Source organism: Heloderma suspectum, chromosome 1 (genome assembly GCF_057233095.1).
Source record: "Heloderma suspectum isolate Gila_16-S chromosome 1, 16-S_ref, whole genome shotgun sequence".
In the NCBI taxonomy this organism is placed as follows: domain Eukaryota; kingdom Metazoa; phylum Chordata; class Lepidosauria; order Squamata; family Helodermatidae; genus Heloderma; species Heloderma suspectum.
In genome coordinates, this window is record NC_139458.1 from 398955811 (window position 1) to 398971285 (window position 15475).

The 15475-nt window shown below is 43.4% G+C and overlaps 1 protein-coding gene across 3 annotated transcripts in view; it reads left to right on the top strand.

The window, feature by feature from the left end:
* The window catches only part of ESRRG (estrogen related receptor gamma), a 309940-nt gene that overhangs the window by 70734 nt on the left and 223731 nt on the right, over window positions 1–15475 (top strand). For all 3 annotated transcript variants that reach the window (XM_084828792.1, XM_084828789.1, XM_084828793.1), the window contains one exon: window positions 1808–2223. In XM_084828792.1, the coding sequence (XP_084684918.1) occupies window positions 1808–2223 (416 nt within the window). The remainder of the gene's footprint in view (window positions 1–1807; window positions 2224–15475) is intronic.

The window sequence follows — 15475 nt, forward strand, 5'->3', positions numbered from 1 at the left end:
TCTGGCAATTCTCGTTCCATGAATTGCTGGAGTCTACCTTACAAGATCTTGAGCATTACCTTACTGGCATGTGAATTAAGTGCCACTGGTCTATAGTTTGAACATTCTTTGGTATTTCCCTTTTTTGGTATGGGGATGTAAGTTGATCTTTTCCAATCTGGTAGCCATTCTTGTGTTTTCCAAATTTGCTGGCATATGGCATGCATCACCTTGACAGCATCATCTTGCAAGATTTTAAACAGTTCAGCTGGGATACCGTCATCTCCTGCTGCCTTGTTATTAGCGATGCTTCTTAAGGCCCATTCAACCTCACTCTTCAGGATGTCTGGCTCTAGCTCACTGACCACACTGTCAAATCTATCCCCGATATTATTATCCTTCCTATACAGATCTTCCGTATATTCTTGCCACCATTTCTTGATCTCTTCTGCTTCTGTTAGGTCCTTGCCATCTTTGTTTTGGATCATACCCATTTTTGCCTGGAATTTACCTCCGATGTTTCTAATTTTCTGGAAGAGGTCTCTTGTCCTTCCTATTCTATTATCTCCTTCCGCTTCCGCGCATTGCTTGTTTAAAAATAATTCCTTATCTCTTCTGGCTAACCTCTGGAATGTTGCATTTAATTGGGCATCTCTCGCCCTATCACTGTTGCCTTTTGCTTTCCGTCTTTCTTGGGCTGCTTCCAGTGTCTCAGCAGACAGCCATCTTGCCTTCTTGTTTTTCTTTTTCTTTGGGACGTTTTTTGTTGCCGCCTCTTGAACAATGTTGTGAACTTCTGTCCATAGTTCTTCTGGGACCCTATCTACTAAATCTAGTACCTTAAATCTATTCTTCACCTCCACTGCATATTCATTAGGAATATTCGTGAGCTCATATCTAACTGATCTGTGGGTCTTCCCTATTCTCTTTAGTCTGATTCTAATTCTAATTCTCTCCTTTGACAGGCTAGTAATTTGCAAGTTCAAATATCTTGTGCTACTTAAGATACTCAGTTTTAAAGAGGAGTAATATGGCTCTAGAACAGTCAAGTAAATCTTCTCATCTTCTAACAAGTAAAACCTCTGTTTCCTCCATTTAAAAACAACAAAACCTACCCAACCCCACTCAAATATTGGATGACACATCATATGGTCTTCCAGATATATGGGATGCTTCCACAGTAATTACTGTTAGTCTTGAGGATAATGACTAAAAGGTAATTGCAGACAATGCTGATGAATCATTCCACCTAGATTTTGTGAAACAGAAGTCAAGCCTTAATTATTTGTTGGAAACTGAGATGATCTATTACTACAGAATGCATTTTATCTATACATCCCTAAAAAAAATTATTTATTCCTACATTCTGAGGTCCAGTGCATAGAGGATGCAGTTATGCTTTAGTGAAACATGCCGACAAACAGTAATTACAGAGCAAAACATTCATCTGCTCAAATGTAACTACAAAAATAGTTTTGACTCCCTTTGCTAGTAATGTCACCACCACTTGTCTGTGGCAGTGAATTGGTTGTCACTGAAGATAACAAGTTTAGAATTTAGAGAGTTGATTTAAGGAAAATCAGCAAGGGGAAGAGTAGGGAGCAAAACGTAAAATGGAATCAGTCTCTTTAAAGTTTTTGTTGACTGCCTCTTGGAAGCTTTGTTAAAGCTCTGTCATGCCCTTATGCTGATTCCCTTCATGTAAAACAAGAGGTATTGACTAATGAATGAATGATGTGTGGTCCTTAGCCCTTGCTGTGCTGCCTTTAAAGAGCATTGTCTTTAATGCACAGAAACTTCTCTCTCTGTCTCTCTCTTTACAATGCAGGCTTCTCTGCAGAATGTCAAGCAAGGATCGACACATTGATTCTAGCTGTTCGTCGTATATCAAGACGGAACCATCGAGCCCCGCCTCCTTGACGGACAGCATCAATCACCATAGCCCTGGTGGCTCCTCTGACGCCAGTGGGAGCTACAGTTCAACCATGAATGGACATCAGAATGGGCTAGATTCACCACCACTCTACCCTTCCGCCCCAGGTATTGGGGGCAATGGGCCTGTCAGGAAACGATATGATGACTGCTCTAGTACCATCGCCGAAGATTCACAAACCAAGTGTGAATACATGCTGAACTCAATGCCCAAAAGACTGTGTTTGGTGTGTGGTGACATTGCGTCAGGGTACCACTATGGCGTGGCTTCATGTGAGGCCTGCAAGGCTTTCTTCAAGAGGACAATTCAAGGTCAGTACTGGGTTACACTTCTTTCCTCCAAATAAAGCCAAAGAAGTACAATTCCCTGCCCAGTTCTTTTCCATCCCTGAAATTACTTTGTTATGTTTTATTGTGTCCAATGGTGTTCATGCTAAACTCCAGTGTAATTTGGTGGTAGCTTTGTATGTGTGAGGACAGCGTAGTTTAAATCACTAGCTTTTCCTTCATTTTAGGTTAGGCAAAGATGTCTTCCAGTTTAGAAGTTTTTTCTTTTGCTATTACCCACACTTCTGTGGATGCTGAAAAACCACCTCCAAAATTCAGGAGACATACCAACCAGATTAGGATTCCATGAGATGCTAGGGTTTACCATGGGAACAACCCCTTATCTTATGCATAAGATACCTGGAAGGCATTTGGCCCTTCTCTATATCTGTGTGGCACTTATTTTATTTTCAAAATATGATTTTAATTCTTTTAATGTCTGCTATTTAACAACCAAGTTAAATGCAGTTACAAAGTATGAGATGTGATTTAGTGGATTATGACCTCTGTGGTGCTACTGTAGTAGGGATGTAGAAAAGTCACTTACCTTTCCGCGGATTATATTGATGGGGGGGAGGCGTTCCGCCCCTTCCCCCGGAATCCTCGACAAGGGGGGGAGGCGATCCGTTCCTCCCCCCCCGGAATCCTACATGGCCGGCTGTGCTCCGCAGCAGCTCCGCGGAGCAGCCAGCCAGGCCCAGCCCAGGCCAGAGCCGTCTGCAGCCAGATTTCTGTCCGCGGAGGGCTCTGGGAAAGAAAAAAAAGAACCCGTGTATGCAAATGGCGGCGGCTATGGCCGCCGCCATTTGCGTTCCTTATTTTTAGCCGTCTTAATTTACGTAAATATTTACGTAGACTATGATGGCGAAAATAAAGGGGAACGCAAATAGCGTAGCTGGCGCTATTTGCGTCCCTTTTTGAGTCACCGTTTTAGCCTACGTAAATATTTACGTAGGCTAAAATGGCGAATCAAAAAGGGACGCAAATAGCGCTCGCTACGCTAATTGCGTTCCCCTTTATTTTCGCTGCCATAGTCTACATAAATATTTACGTAGACTAAGATGGCCAAAAATAAGGAACACAAATGGCGGCGGCCATAGCCACCGCCATTTGCGTACGCGGGTTTGTTTGTTTGTTTAAACCCAGCCATGATAGGCTACGTAAATCTTTACGTAGCCTATCACATCGTTGTTGTTGTTTTTTAACAAGACAACACTGCAAATGGCGGTGGCGGCAGCCGGTCGGAAGACCAGCCCCGCAGCCACCGCTGCCGAAGCCGCCGCCGGAGCCGCTGCCGCCCGGAACATCCACCCCAGGTAAGTCTCATCCCAGGGGGGGTCTGCGGGGGGGCAGGGGGTGGCAGGCCGTTCCGCCACAGAGTTCGGGGGCACCAAGATCCGTGGCAGAATTCTCTGACATCCCTATACTGTAGTTTTAACTATATATGTCGGATTATGCAGTTGTACCCAAGTCTCAAACACCTATGACACATAATTGATTTGCACTTACATTGTACTATCTCTGTGACTTTGTGACATCATGGCTTCTTACATTGTATTTCTGGGGCAATGGATATGCCCCATCATGAGTACTTACTTGGATCAGTTGATTAGTAAAATAACAAAGAAAGCTCTGCCAAGTTAAAAATATTAGAAATTAAGACCCTAATGCATGTTCACAGAGCCCCCAAATGTATTTTATACAATTGCAATGATAGAAAGGATCCAAATGCTATCATTCTTAACTCTGTTGCAAGACTAACTTGCTACATAGTCTCCTTCCAAACATCAGTCCAGAAAACAGCAAGCCTCAACCAAGGAGTATGTACAAAGGAACACAGGAAGGTACATTATACCAGGTCAGACTGTTTGTCTTTCTAGTCCAGTATTATCTACTCTGTCTGGCAGCAGCTCTCCTAGTGTCAGCTGCTACCTGATCTTTCTAACTCGAGCAGAGATATCAAAACTAAAACAGAGCACAAAGCAGGGTCACAGGCAAAATGGGAGGAAATTCCTTCCCAGTTCCAAAACTGAAAGTCACTTAGGGCGCAATCCTATTGAGATAGATGGGTGCCTCTGACTTCCCCTGAAGTTGGAAGCGATTGTCTATCCAATGCAGGGTGGCTGAAGCACAGAGGAGAGGATTCCTTCTGTGCTCTGGCTGCCCTGCAGTTTGCCTTAGATGCCTGAGTTCAGGTGTCTAAGCACGGCTTTGGGGAGGGGGCAGGAACGGGGCTGGAGACCGCATAGGAAGCTGTCTCAAATGGCTTCTGTGGTCTCCCTGCCCCTGGGAACACCCCTTTTTTCCCTGTCTGTGCTCCATGTTACAAGCATGGGCAGGCATGGTGGGGCAGCCACCATGGTTCTCTCTACCCCAGCTACTAGGGGAAGTGGGTGGAGAGTACGGTTTGCCGGCTACGAGCTCGCAGCTGGGAAACCAAAAAAATCCATCTCCCCCAGATTCTGTCTAGGGGACATGGGATTGCTCGCTTACTGTGAAGCATGGCTAAACCCATCCGTTAAGACTTCCCAAAGAAACTTGAAATCCTCTGTCTAGTTGTCCCAGTGGTGTCCCTGAAGTGCAAGTGGAAGAAAAGAAATCAAGATCGTAGGTGGGAGAAGAAAAGACTTGCTGATGACATAAAGTAGGCTGTAAGTGCAAAAACACTAGAGTAAAAAATAAATAAATCAGAAGACACAGTTTAGAGTGAACAGAATAACACTAAAACGTCTGACTTTTAGTCCATTATGGGGAAAAAATCCCACTGAAACCTAGTATCTGAGTAAAGTCTCCAATTCTTGCATTGATGGATTGTCTGTAATATAATCAATCTATAAGCAGCAATATTTTTAGGATTTGAGGCACCAGGTGATAAAGGTGGAGCTGGTTTAAGGCAGTTTCTCATTTATTGGCATTGTTCCTGTTTGTATTGAAAACTAAACCTAAACCAATATAGTGTACCTTATCTCCAAAATGAGTGATGGCTGTCTTTCTGTTATAGGTCTTTCTGCCAGGTTAATTGCCTGCATTTGGTCTCCCTTTGTCAGTTTTCACTAGAAAAAAATAATCCCCAAACAATTGTTATTTATAGTAGCTACAAGGAAAGAGCCCACAACAACGCTACCTGCAAATACAGGCTTTAATCCACCTATGATATTGTCAGCTATTAAACTAGTCTCCTTCTCCATTTCACACCTATTTGCATGATTACAACTGAAGCAGGCTCCACATTGCTAAATCAAAAGTTGCCTAGCAACCAACTGGCCCCCAACCGAGGCCTCATCTACACGGGGCTTTTACTCCGGGGTAGGTGCGAGTAGAGGTCCCTTGTGATAGATAATGTAGTCGTGACTTCACAGCCATCTGTGTTTTTTGCCCGGAAAATGCAGAGTTCCAAGGAGCCGTTTTACTGCGATTGTTTGGGTTTGCTGCAGGTTTCCTCGTGGTTGTGGGCCATCTGTTCCTTCCCTGGACCAACTTCATATTTTGCAGTGGGCGTGTTGTAGGCATGCGTAGTGCCCGCGTCACTTTGTGACGCCCCTTTACTCCCCCATCGCTTTACAGCTGTGCAGTTACAGAGGCACAGAGGGGCATTTTCATCTATTTAATCACACTTCCACACAGTTTTGCAGCTTCGTATCTGTGCAATGGTTGTGGACTTGGGTTGTGCACCCAAGGGCTGGGGGCTGGGGTGTCTTGCGGAAGGACCAACATTGCTGCAGCCACCATTTCAGAGCGATGACTAGGCACATAGCACTCACGCTTGTGAGTGCAAATCATCACGAGAGTCTCGGGCTGGGGAACTGACAAACCAATGGTCAGAAAGGGAGGAGCACAGAACACCTACTTTTTACCTGAAAAGGGACAGAAAGACACAGCAGAGCCCCTCAAATACAAAACAGCCACTGAAGTGTTGCACCCCCACATTCACGGGACTGCACAGCTGTGCATTTCAGTAAGATGGGGGGAAAAAGGGCATGGTGAGTCTGTAAGGGAAGCTCGCAGTGCATCACGAGTGTATCGCAGTGCATGCTGACTCGAAGCCGCATTGCTGCGCAGTTGCGATGGGGTGGGGGGGGTCAAAGCGGTGCCATATAGATGGGGCCTTAGACAAAGCTACTTGGCTGTGCTGGGGGATTTGGCCTAGCTGTTAGGGAACCACATTCCCTCCAACACTGACATTCCAAAGGGAATTTTTTTTTTAAACATAAAAATACATTATGATAATAAATCGTTTAATCAATATGCTGAATGGCTGGGGTGAAGAAAACAGGGAAACATCTGTGTTTGGGGGGTCTGTGGACAAAGGTCAAAAATGGTCTTGAATAGCAGACACGAAGAATCTAGGCATATGGAGGTGCAACTATTGTCTGGACAAACAACTTAGTGACAGTACTAGACTTGAAGGAGCCAGAAACACTTTCTCCCTAGTTCAGCTTTCTCCATGAGTAAACATAGCCCCACACCAAATGCTCATGAGTATGCAATCACTCACGCATCCCTAGGCCACACCTCCATGTACATTCCAACCATATGATGTACATCTTTCTCATATATGATCAATACCCTTGATAGAAGAGTAATAATGAATGGGAAAACTTAATAAATTATGGTGTTACTAGAAGGCTGTACCTGTCTGTGTATATCTGTTTGTGGATTATCAATTTAGCAAATTTCTGCTACTGTGACATCCACAAAATGAACCGCATTGGATTTGGATTGTTCTGGTATTTAGTCTCACAATTGCTGTTCTATAAATAATTTTCATGGAGGGGAAAATACCTTTGTCTGCTAAAAACGCTCCTACCCAGCTATAACCTGCTCCAAACTGGTTTCATATCAAAGAAGAGAGGAAAATAGCAAGTTCTAAAAATAGTGCATCGATTTTTTTAGGGGCAGTCATTTTATTTGCTGTACTCAGTAGTATCTTGAAAAATATGATTTTAATAAGTAAGTAAAATCCAAATGTAACCTATAGGCAGCAGCAGAGGACTTTATGCCCTAACAAGGCATGGGATAAATGTGTCCCTTTTTACTACAGAATGCAAAACAATAAGGCCTGGGTTCACAGAACCCTACAAATAGTTCTGCACACTTAAGTGGATTTTTTACTTGTGTTTATCCATATAGCATCTCCCCATGCCACATGGCATGCCTCTTTCAGAGTAGGGTGAGGGCTGCCTTTCAAAAGGAGAAAAGTAAAATCTACTAGGCATGCCAGGCTCCTGACTACATATAAAGTACCAATATAGTATTCCCTAGTCATTCAAGTGAATAGGACCAGTATAGTGGACAAAATAATCTTCTATCAAAATTAATGGCAAAGCTGCTGGAGTCACTGACTTTAGAAAGCACACATTGCCTTGGGCATCTTTTGGTGGAAATGTTCTAAATAAGTAATAATAAAAAGTTTAAACCCCCCACATTCCAATAATTACACCCTGATGTAATATTTTTCACATGGATTCCTCAATAGCAATTTTTCTTATGGAGGACTAAACAAAACTGGGCATGATTTAGCCAAAGTGAAACATTTATTTATTTATTTATTTATTTATTGCATTTATACCCCGCCTTTTTTCCTCTTGCAAGGAACCCAAGGCAGCTTACATTATCCTCCTCCTCTCCATTTTATCCTCACAACAACAACCCTGTGAGGTGGGTTGGGCTGAGAGTGTGTGACTGGCCCAAAGTCACCCAGTGAGCTTCCATGGCCGAGTGGGGACTAGAACCCGGATCTCCCAGCTCCTAGTCCAACACTCTTGCCACTACACCACACTGGCTCTCATTTCTCATGAGAGAAGCATATGTTTAATCAACCCACTGAAATTAACGGGACTTGAAGGTATTCAATATTGGCAACATTGTGTCAGCCTCTAAAACAGACTTCTACAATCTGGTGCCTCCCAGATGTTTTGGACAAGTCCCATCATACCTAACCATTGGTTGATGGGAGTTGTAAACACAGATATCTGGCGAGCATCAGGTCGGGAAGTCTGCTCTAAAGTGACACAGTAAGGTGCTTCCCCCCCCCCCCCAAATCTTTCTTTTAACCGCTTTTCTGAAGTATTTGAATAACTGACTGGATTGGCAAAGCCTCATGGTCTACTGTAATCCTCTTGCCCCCTGCATGGCTCTTGTTAGAGGATCTTTCTTATTTACAGGTCTTGGAGGGATGGATACCTGCCTGTAATGTTATTTATTAATATACATCTGTCACTTGCCTAGTCATGAAAATACTCAAAAGTGATGTTCAGATAATTTGTTTAAAAATCCCAATACTTTAAAAGCATCAAACATATTACAAAATGGTACAAAAGAACAAAGAACAAAACAAATGTAAACAACAGACTATAAAGGTAATAACAATTACCTTGAATATAGCCCAGAAGCATATTAGTAGCCACTGCAATCAAAGTTGTATTGGTGTAGTATGTTTCCTTATGCCATCCTTGTTAATCAGTGTGCTGTAGAGTTTTTCACCAGCTGCAGCTTCCAAACAGTTTTTCAAGGATAGCCCTGTGTAAAACTCATTTCAAAAGTTCGATTAGGAAGCATTCATGCATGGGAATGTTTCCCATTGGTTTGCAGCTGGAACATGTGGCTTCTGTAACTGGGAACATGTTAAGATGAGAGCTAGTGAATACAAGTATCTCCCCCTTAGAACCCTCCTCCCCATCCAACCACTTGTGGTTGCCTGGTCTGCTCCCTTGAGTAGTTTGTGGATTCATATGTTGGGAAGATGATGGTGCTAGAGGAGTTCTTATTGCCTTGGATGTGGGCTGTGTCTCTTGTCACTTTTTTTCCTTGGCTGAGCTCATGCAAGGAAGAGCTGAGCAGACATTCATGGTTGGCTAGATTTGCTAATAGGTAGAATATAGGAAGATGCCTTATTCTGAGTCAGACTGGTGGTCTGTCAGCTCTGTATTGTCTACACTGATGCAGCAGTTTTCCAGGGTTTCAGACAGGAGTCTTTTCCAGCCCTGCCTGCAGCTGCCAGGGATTGAACCTAGTATGTTTTGTATGCAGTGTATGTGCTCTACTGCTGAGCAGTGCCCCCTCCCAAGGAGAGTTAAGTCTCATATGCATGGGGACAGGGTGATGTAGTCCCTTGCTATGTAACTCAATATGTAAAAGTTATCCTTTGCTGATATACTCATGCTAGCCCTTTCCTGTGGCAGTAGTACATTATCTAGTGCAGGGGTGGGCAACTTTTGGCCCTCCAGATGTTTTGGCCTACAACTTCCATTGTTCTCCAGTGGTTATGCTGGCTAGTGCTGATGGGAGTTGTAGGCCAAAACATCTGGAGTTGCCCACTCCTGATCAAGTGAGTCCCTGTGCAAAGGACACAGTGACAGTTAAAGAACTATAGAGCCAACTTTCCCACCTTAACTATAGCATATGGTGGCATGCATCTTCAAGTCCTAATTACAACTTCCGTTGTGCCATAGTGAACCAGCCCATCAGTTCTTCCACCCCACAACCAAGAGCCTGCTATTGACAGCCTGGAGAACAACACTTTGCTCACTTCAAGTGCCCCCTGGCTTCCAGTGCTAAGTGGGACCCCATCCTGAGGGCAGGAAGCTGAGCCTGCAGCTGCCGAGCTGGTAGAGTTCTACCACTAGGCTATGAGGTAGAGAGAACTGGGTATCTGTCCACATGTCCAGCAAAAACCTGTGCCATGCCTACCTGTTTGCTTGTTCATATTTTCCCTTCTCTCTTAAATAAAAAGATCCCACCCCCAAGGTCTTGCAGCAGAAGCAATGGTTGTGGTTGGGGAAACTTCACCTTCCCATTTCTCTTCCCATTGTATTATCAGAAACATAATACAATGTTGAAACTGACAGGGCTTTCCCCCAACTTTTGTAGGAGGTCTGGAAAAGCCCCTTCAAGAAACTAACAAGAAGTTTCTTCCAGACATGAGAGAGCTGTCCCGAATTAACTCGGAAAATATCTGTGTTGGAATAGAACCTCTAAAAACAGTTACAAACAAGCACTTTAAAAAGGGCTAAAATAGGGAAAACACTGGAATGCAAGAGTTTGGGATGAAGAGTATCTTTATTGTCAGGAAATGAATGCGTGAACAAGAGTTGATATCGGGGAAAAGGCTAGTGTGGAAGTACCCCTAGATTGTTTCCCCCAGCCCATCAAATGTTGAAGGTATTACACATCTGATTCCCATATGACTCCATTATAAACTATGGAATGTTCCTCAAGGCATAGGGAAACAGGAGTTCTGTTCTGCAAACATAATTGGCCAACGAACCAAAGAAGTTTATTTTGTTTGGGTACATCTTGAGCTCTGATAAAGCTCTGTAGTGTCCTGTCCCTAGTGAAGGCTGTGGAACTCCAGCCATTGGCATCAGTGGACTTAATGTTGCTATGTTCTGCATCAGCACTAAATTAGAAATGGATCTATTCAGACAAAACTTAAGGGTGTGGGGGTTTTTTTGACATCCAATCTTTGTCCACTTGTGATTACAACCAAAATGGTTCCAGAGATACGCTAATAATTGAACAAATAATGCTAGCAAATTTCATGCAAAATAATGGACAGCCTTAGGCTCTATTGTTCCTTTCAGTTATAATTTGAGGAGTGAGGAGTGTGTCTTTCCATGTTTAAACAGTTGCTACTGGTTGTTTTGTTCTCTGCAGCTGAAGAACTGTTAGCTCTTCAGTGAATGGTGCCATGTTGATCTGTGGCTGAGCTAGTTTGATCTGCAGACCTATGAATACTATATGATAAATATAGTGTGCCTCCAATCAGTAGGGTAGTAAACAAAGGTGGAACTAGTTATGTAAACTGAGATAAACTTACCTTTGAAATGAGAAACGTTTGCTTCCCAGCTCCCTGCAACTTCAGCACCTTCCAAAGGTTACATTTACACAAATCTGAGTTGACGCCATCCAAGCAAGTCTAGAAGATTGCCCTGAAGAAAATGAAAACCAGTTGAGTTGTTTGGTCTCGCATACCACTTTACCAAGAGTTAAGAGAGTATATTTAAATAAAACAAGAGGACTTGGGATATAGAAATATGCAGTTCGTGGCCTCAGTGCAAACATGGCAGGCCTCCAGTGAACCTGACACAAAGTGTCACCTGAATCCATCATTACCTGATTAAATTGCTCACCTTCCTTATATAAGTAAAAAAGACTTTGTATCAGCATTTCCTTCCAAGAATGTTTTAAGCAAGCAATGATGGATCTCTTCACCTGCCTCACCCAGTTTCTCCAAATTGATTAACTATCTTAACCCTGAATAAGTTTCTGTCACATCCAAACTTATAAGCTTGGAGTAATGCCATTGTTCAGGTACACCAAGAAATTAAGGTTCCAATCCTATACCCACTTACCTGGGAGTAAGCCCCAAGGAAATGAATGGGTCTGAATTTTGAGTAGATCTATATAGGATTGCATGCAAGTCACTCATCTAACTAAGCTAGCTTAAATGTATCCATAATAGTTTAAAAATTTAAATCTATATGAGCCGGAAAGTCCTCAGTTCATATTTCACCTCAGCTATGAACTCTATAGCTGAATAGAAGGTTGTTGTTGTTGTTGTTCAGTCGTTCAGTCGTGTCCGACTCTTCGTGACCCCATGGACCATAGCACGCCAGGCCTTCCTGTCCTGCGCTCTCTCCCGGAGCGTGCTCAAGTTCATATTCATTGCATCCGTGATGCTATCTAGCCATCTCATCCTCTGCCGTCCCCTTCTCCTTTTGCCTTCAGTCTTTCCCAGCATCAGGGTCTTTTCCAGGGAGTTTTCTCTTCGCATTAGGTGGCCAAAATATTGGAGCGTCAGCTTCAGTATCTGTCCTTCCAATGAGCACTCAGGGCTGATTTCCTTTAGGATGGACTGATTTGACCTCCTTGCAGTCCAGGGGACTCGTAAGAGTCTTCTCCAGCACCACAGTTCGAAAGCATCAATTCTTCGGCGCTCAGCCTTCCTTATAGTCCAGCTCTCACAGCCATACATTACTACTGGGAAAACCATAGCTTTGATTAGACGGACCTTTGTCGGCAAGGTGATGTCTCTGCTTCTGACTATGCTGTCTAGGTTGGCCATAGCTTTCCTCCCAAGGAGCAAGCGTCTTTTAATTTCATGGCTACTGTCACCGTCTGCAGTGATCTTGGAGCCCAAGAAAGTAAAATCTGTCACTGCTTCCATTTCTTCCCCTTCTATATGCCAGGAAGTGATGGGGCCAGATGCCATGATCTTAGTTTTTTTAATGTTGAGTTTCAAACCAGCTTTTGCACTCTCCTCTTTCACCCTCAACAAGAGGCTCTTGAGATCCTCTTCGCTTTCTGCCATTAGGGTGGTATCGTCTGCATATCGGAGGTTGTTGATAATTCTCCCAGCAATCTTAATTCCGACCTCTGATTCATCCAACCCGGCATTTCTCATGATGTACTCTGCATATAAGTTAAATAAGCAGGGTGACAATATGCAGCCTTGTCGTACTCCTTTCCCAATTTTGAACCAATCGGTTGTTCCATGTCTGGTTCTTACTGTTGCTTCTTGACCCTCGTACAGGTTTCTCAGGAGACAGGTAAGGTGGTCTGGTACTCCCATCACTTTAAGAATTTGCCACAGTTTGTTGTGATCCACACAATCAAAGGCTTTAGCGTAGTCAATGAAGCAGAAATAGACGTTTTTCTGGAATTCTCTTGCTTTCTCCATGATGCAGCGAATGTTGGCGATTTGATCTCTAGTTCCTCTGCCTCTTTGAAACCCAGCTTGTACTTCCGGTAGTTCTCGGTTCGCATACTGCTGAAGCCTAGGTTGTAGGATTTTGAGCATCACCTTGCTGGCATGTGAAATGAGCGCAATTGTGCGGTAGTTTGAACACTCTTTGGCGTTGCCCTTCTTTGGAATTGGAATGTAAACTGACCTTTTCCAGTCTTGTGGCCACTGTTGAGTGTTCCAGATTTGTTGGCATATTGAATGCAGCACTTTAACAGCATCATCTTTTAGGATTTTAAATAGCTCGGCTGGAATACTGTCATCTCCGCTAGCTTTGTTGTTACTAATGCTTCCTAAGGCCCACTTGACTTCACTCTCTAGGATGTCCGGCTCAAGTTCAGTGACCGCGCTATCATGGCTATCAGGGACATTCAGATCTTTCCTGTATAGTTCTTCTGTGTATTCTTTCCACCTCTTCTTAATCTCATCTGCTTCTGTTAGGTCCCTGCCTTCTTTGTCCTTGATCATGCCCGTCTTTGCACAAAACGTTCCCTTGAGATCTCCGATTTTCTTGAAGAGATCTCTAGTCTTTCCCATTCTGTTGTTTTCCTCGATTTCTTTGCATTGTTCATTTAAGAAGGCCTTCTTGTCTCTCCTTGCTATTCTCTGGAACTCTGCATTCAGTTGGGTATATCTTCCCCTTTCTCCCTTGCTTTTCGCTTCCCTTCTTTCGTGAGCTACTTGTAAAGCCTCCTCAGACAGCCACTTTGCTTTCTTGCATTTCTTTTTCTTTGGGATGGATTTCGTTGCTGCCTCCTGAACAATGTTACGGACCTCCGTCCATAGTTCCTCAGGCACTCTGTCTATCAGGTCTAATCCCTGAAATCTATTCCTCACCTCCACTGTATATTCATCAGGGATATGATTTAGGTCATACCTGAACGGTTTAGTGGTTTTCCCGACGTTCTTCAATTTAAGCCGAAATTTTGCAAGAAGCAGCTCATGATCTGAGCCACAGTCAGCTCCAGGTCTTGTTTTTACTGACTGTATGGAGCTTCTCCATCTTTGGCTGCAAAGGACATAATCAATCTGATTTCGATATTGACCATCTGGTGATGTCCATGTGTAGAGTCGCCTCTTGTGCTGTTGGAAAAGAGTGTTTGCTATGATCAGCATGTTCTCTTGGCAAAACTCTATTAGCTTTTGTCCTGCTTCATTTTGTACACCAAGGCCATGCCTGCCTGCTATCCCGGTGATTTCTTGACTTCCTACTTTAGCATTCCAATCCCCTATGATGAAGAGGACATCTTTTTTTGGTGTTAGTTCTAGAAGGTGTTGTAGGTCTTCATAGAACTGATCAACCTCAGCTCCTTCGGCCTCAGTGGTTGGGGCATAGACTTGAATTACTGTGATGTTGAATGGTTTGCCTTGGATTCGTACTGAGATCATTCTATCATTTTTAAGATTGTACCCCAGTACTGCTTTTCCCACCCTTTTGTTGACTATGAGTGCTACTCCATTTCTTCTAAGGGATTCTTGCCCACAATAGTAGATATGATAGTCACCTGAATTAAATTCGCCCATGCCTGTCCATTTTAGTTCGCTGATTCCCAAGATGTCGATGTTCAGTCTTGCCATCTCATGTTTGACCACCTCCAGCTTACCTTGATTCATTGATCTGACATTCCAGGTTCCTAAGCAATATTGTTCCTTACAGCATCGGATTTTCTTTTCACCACCAGACACATCCACAGCTGAGTGTCCTTTCGGGTTTGGCCCAGCCGCTTCACTCTTTCTGGCGCTACTTGGAAATACCCTCTGCTCTTCCCCAGTAGCATATTGGACACCTTCCGACCTGAGGGGCTCATCTTCCGGCGTCATCTCTTTTAGCCTTGTGATACGTTCCATGGGGTTTTCTTGGCAAGAATACTGGAGTGGGTTGCCATTTCCTTCTCCAGTGGACCACATTTTGTCAGAACTCTCTGCCATGACCTGTCCGTCTTGGGTGGCCCTGCACGGCATAGCTTATGGCTTCATTGAGTTACGCATGCCCCTTCGCCACAACAAGGCAGTGATCAGGTTACTATACTTTGACCTCAACCCCTCCAGTCAGCAATATGGGAATAATACTGATCTACCATACAGGGACCACGTTGAAAGGTCAACTGTGCAATATAAATGTGAAGTATTATTATTATCCATAATGTATACTTGTAAGTAAATCAGTTTCAGTGGAAATTATAAGTAAATGTGTTTCAAGTTGGGACACTGTAGCCCAATTTCCTGTTCATGTTGTGTGATACGTAGGCAGTTTTTAGTAGTTTGATGTTTAGTTGTTAGTGACTTTGTTACACAAAGTCTATATGTCTTTACAATGATGCGCTTTAATTTATATGACTGGGATAGGGGTAGAGGTTTATGAAACTATGCATGGTATGGAGAAAGTGAATAAAGAGAAACATTTCTACCTGATAGTAGAACTAGAAGGTCACCAGTTAAATAGATTTAGGATTGACAACAGCTTCAGGACAAACCAGAGAGAGAACCTTTCAA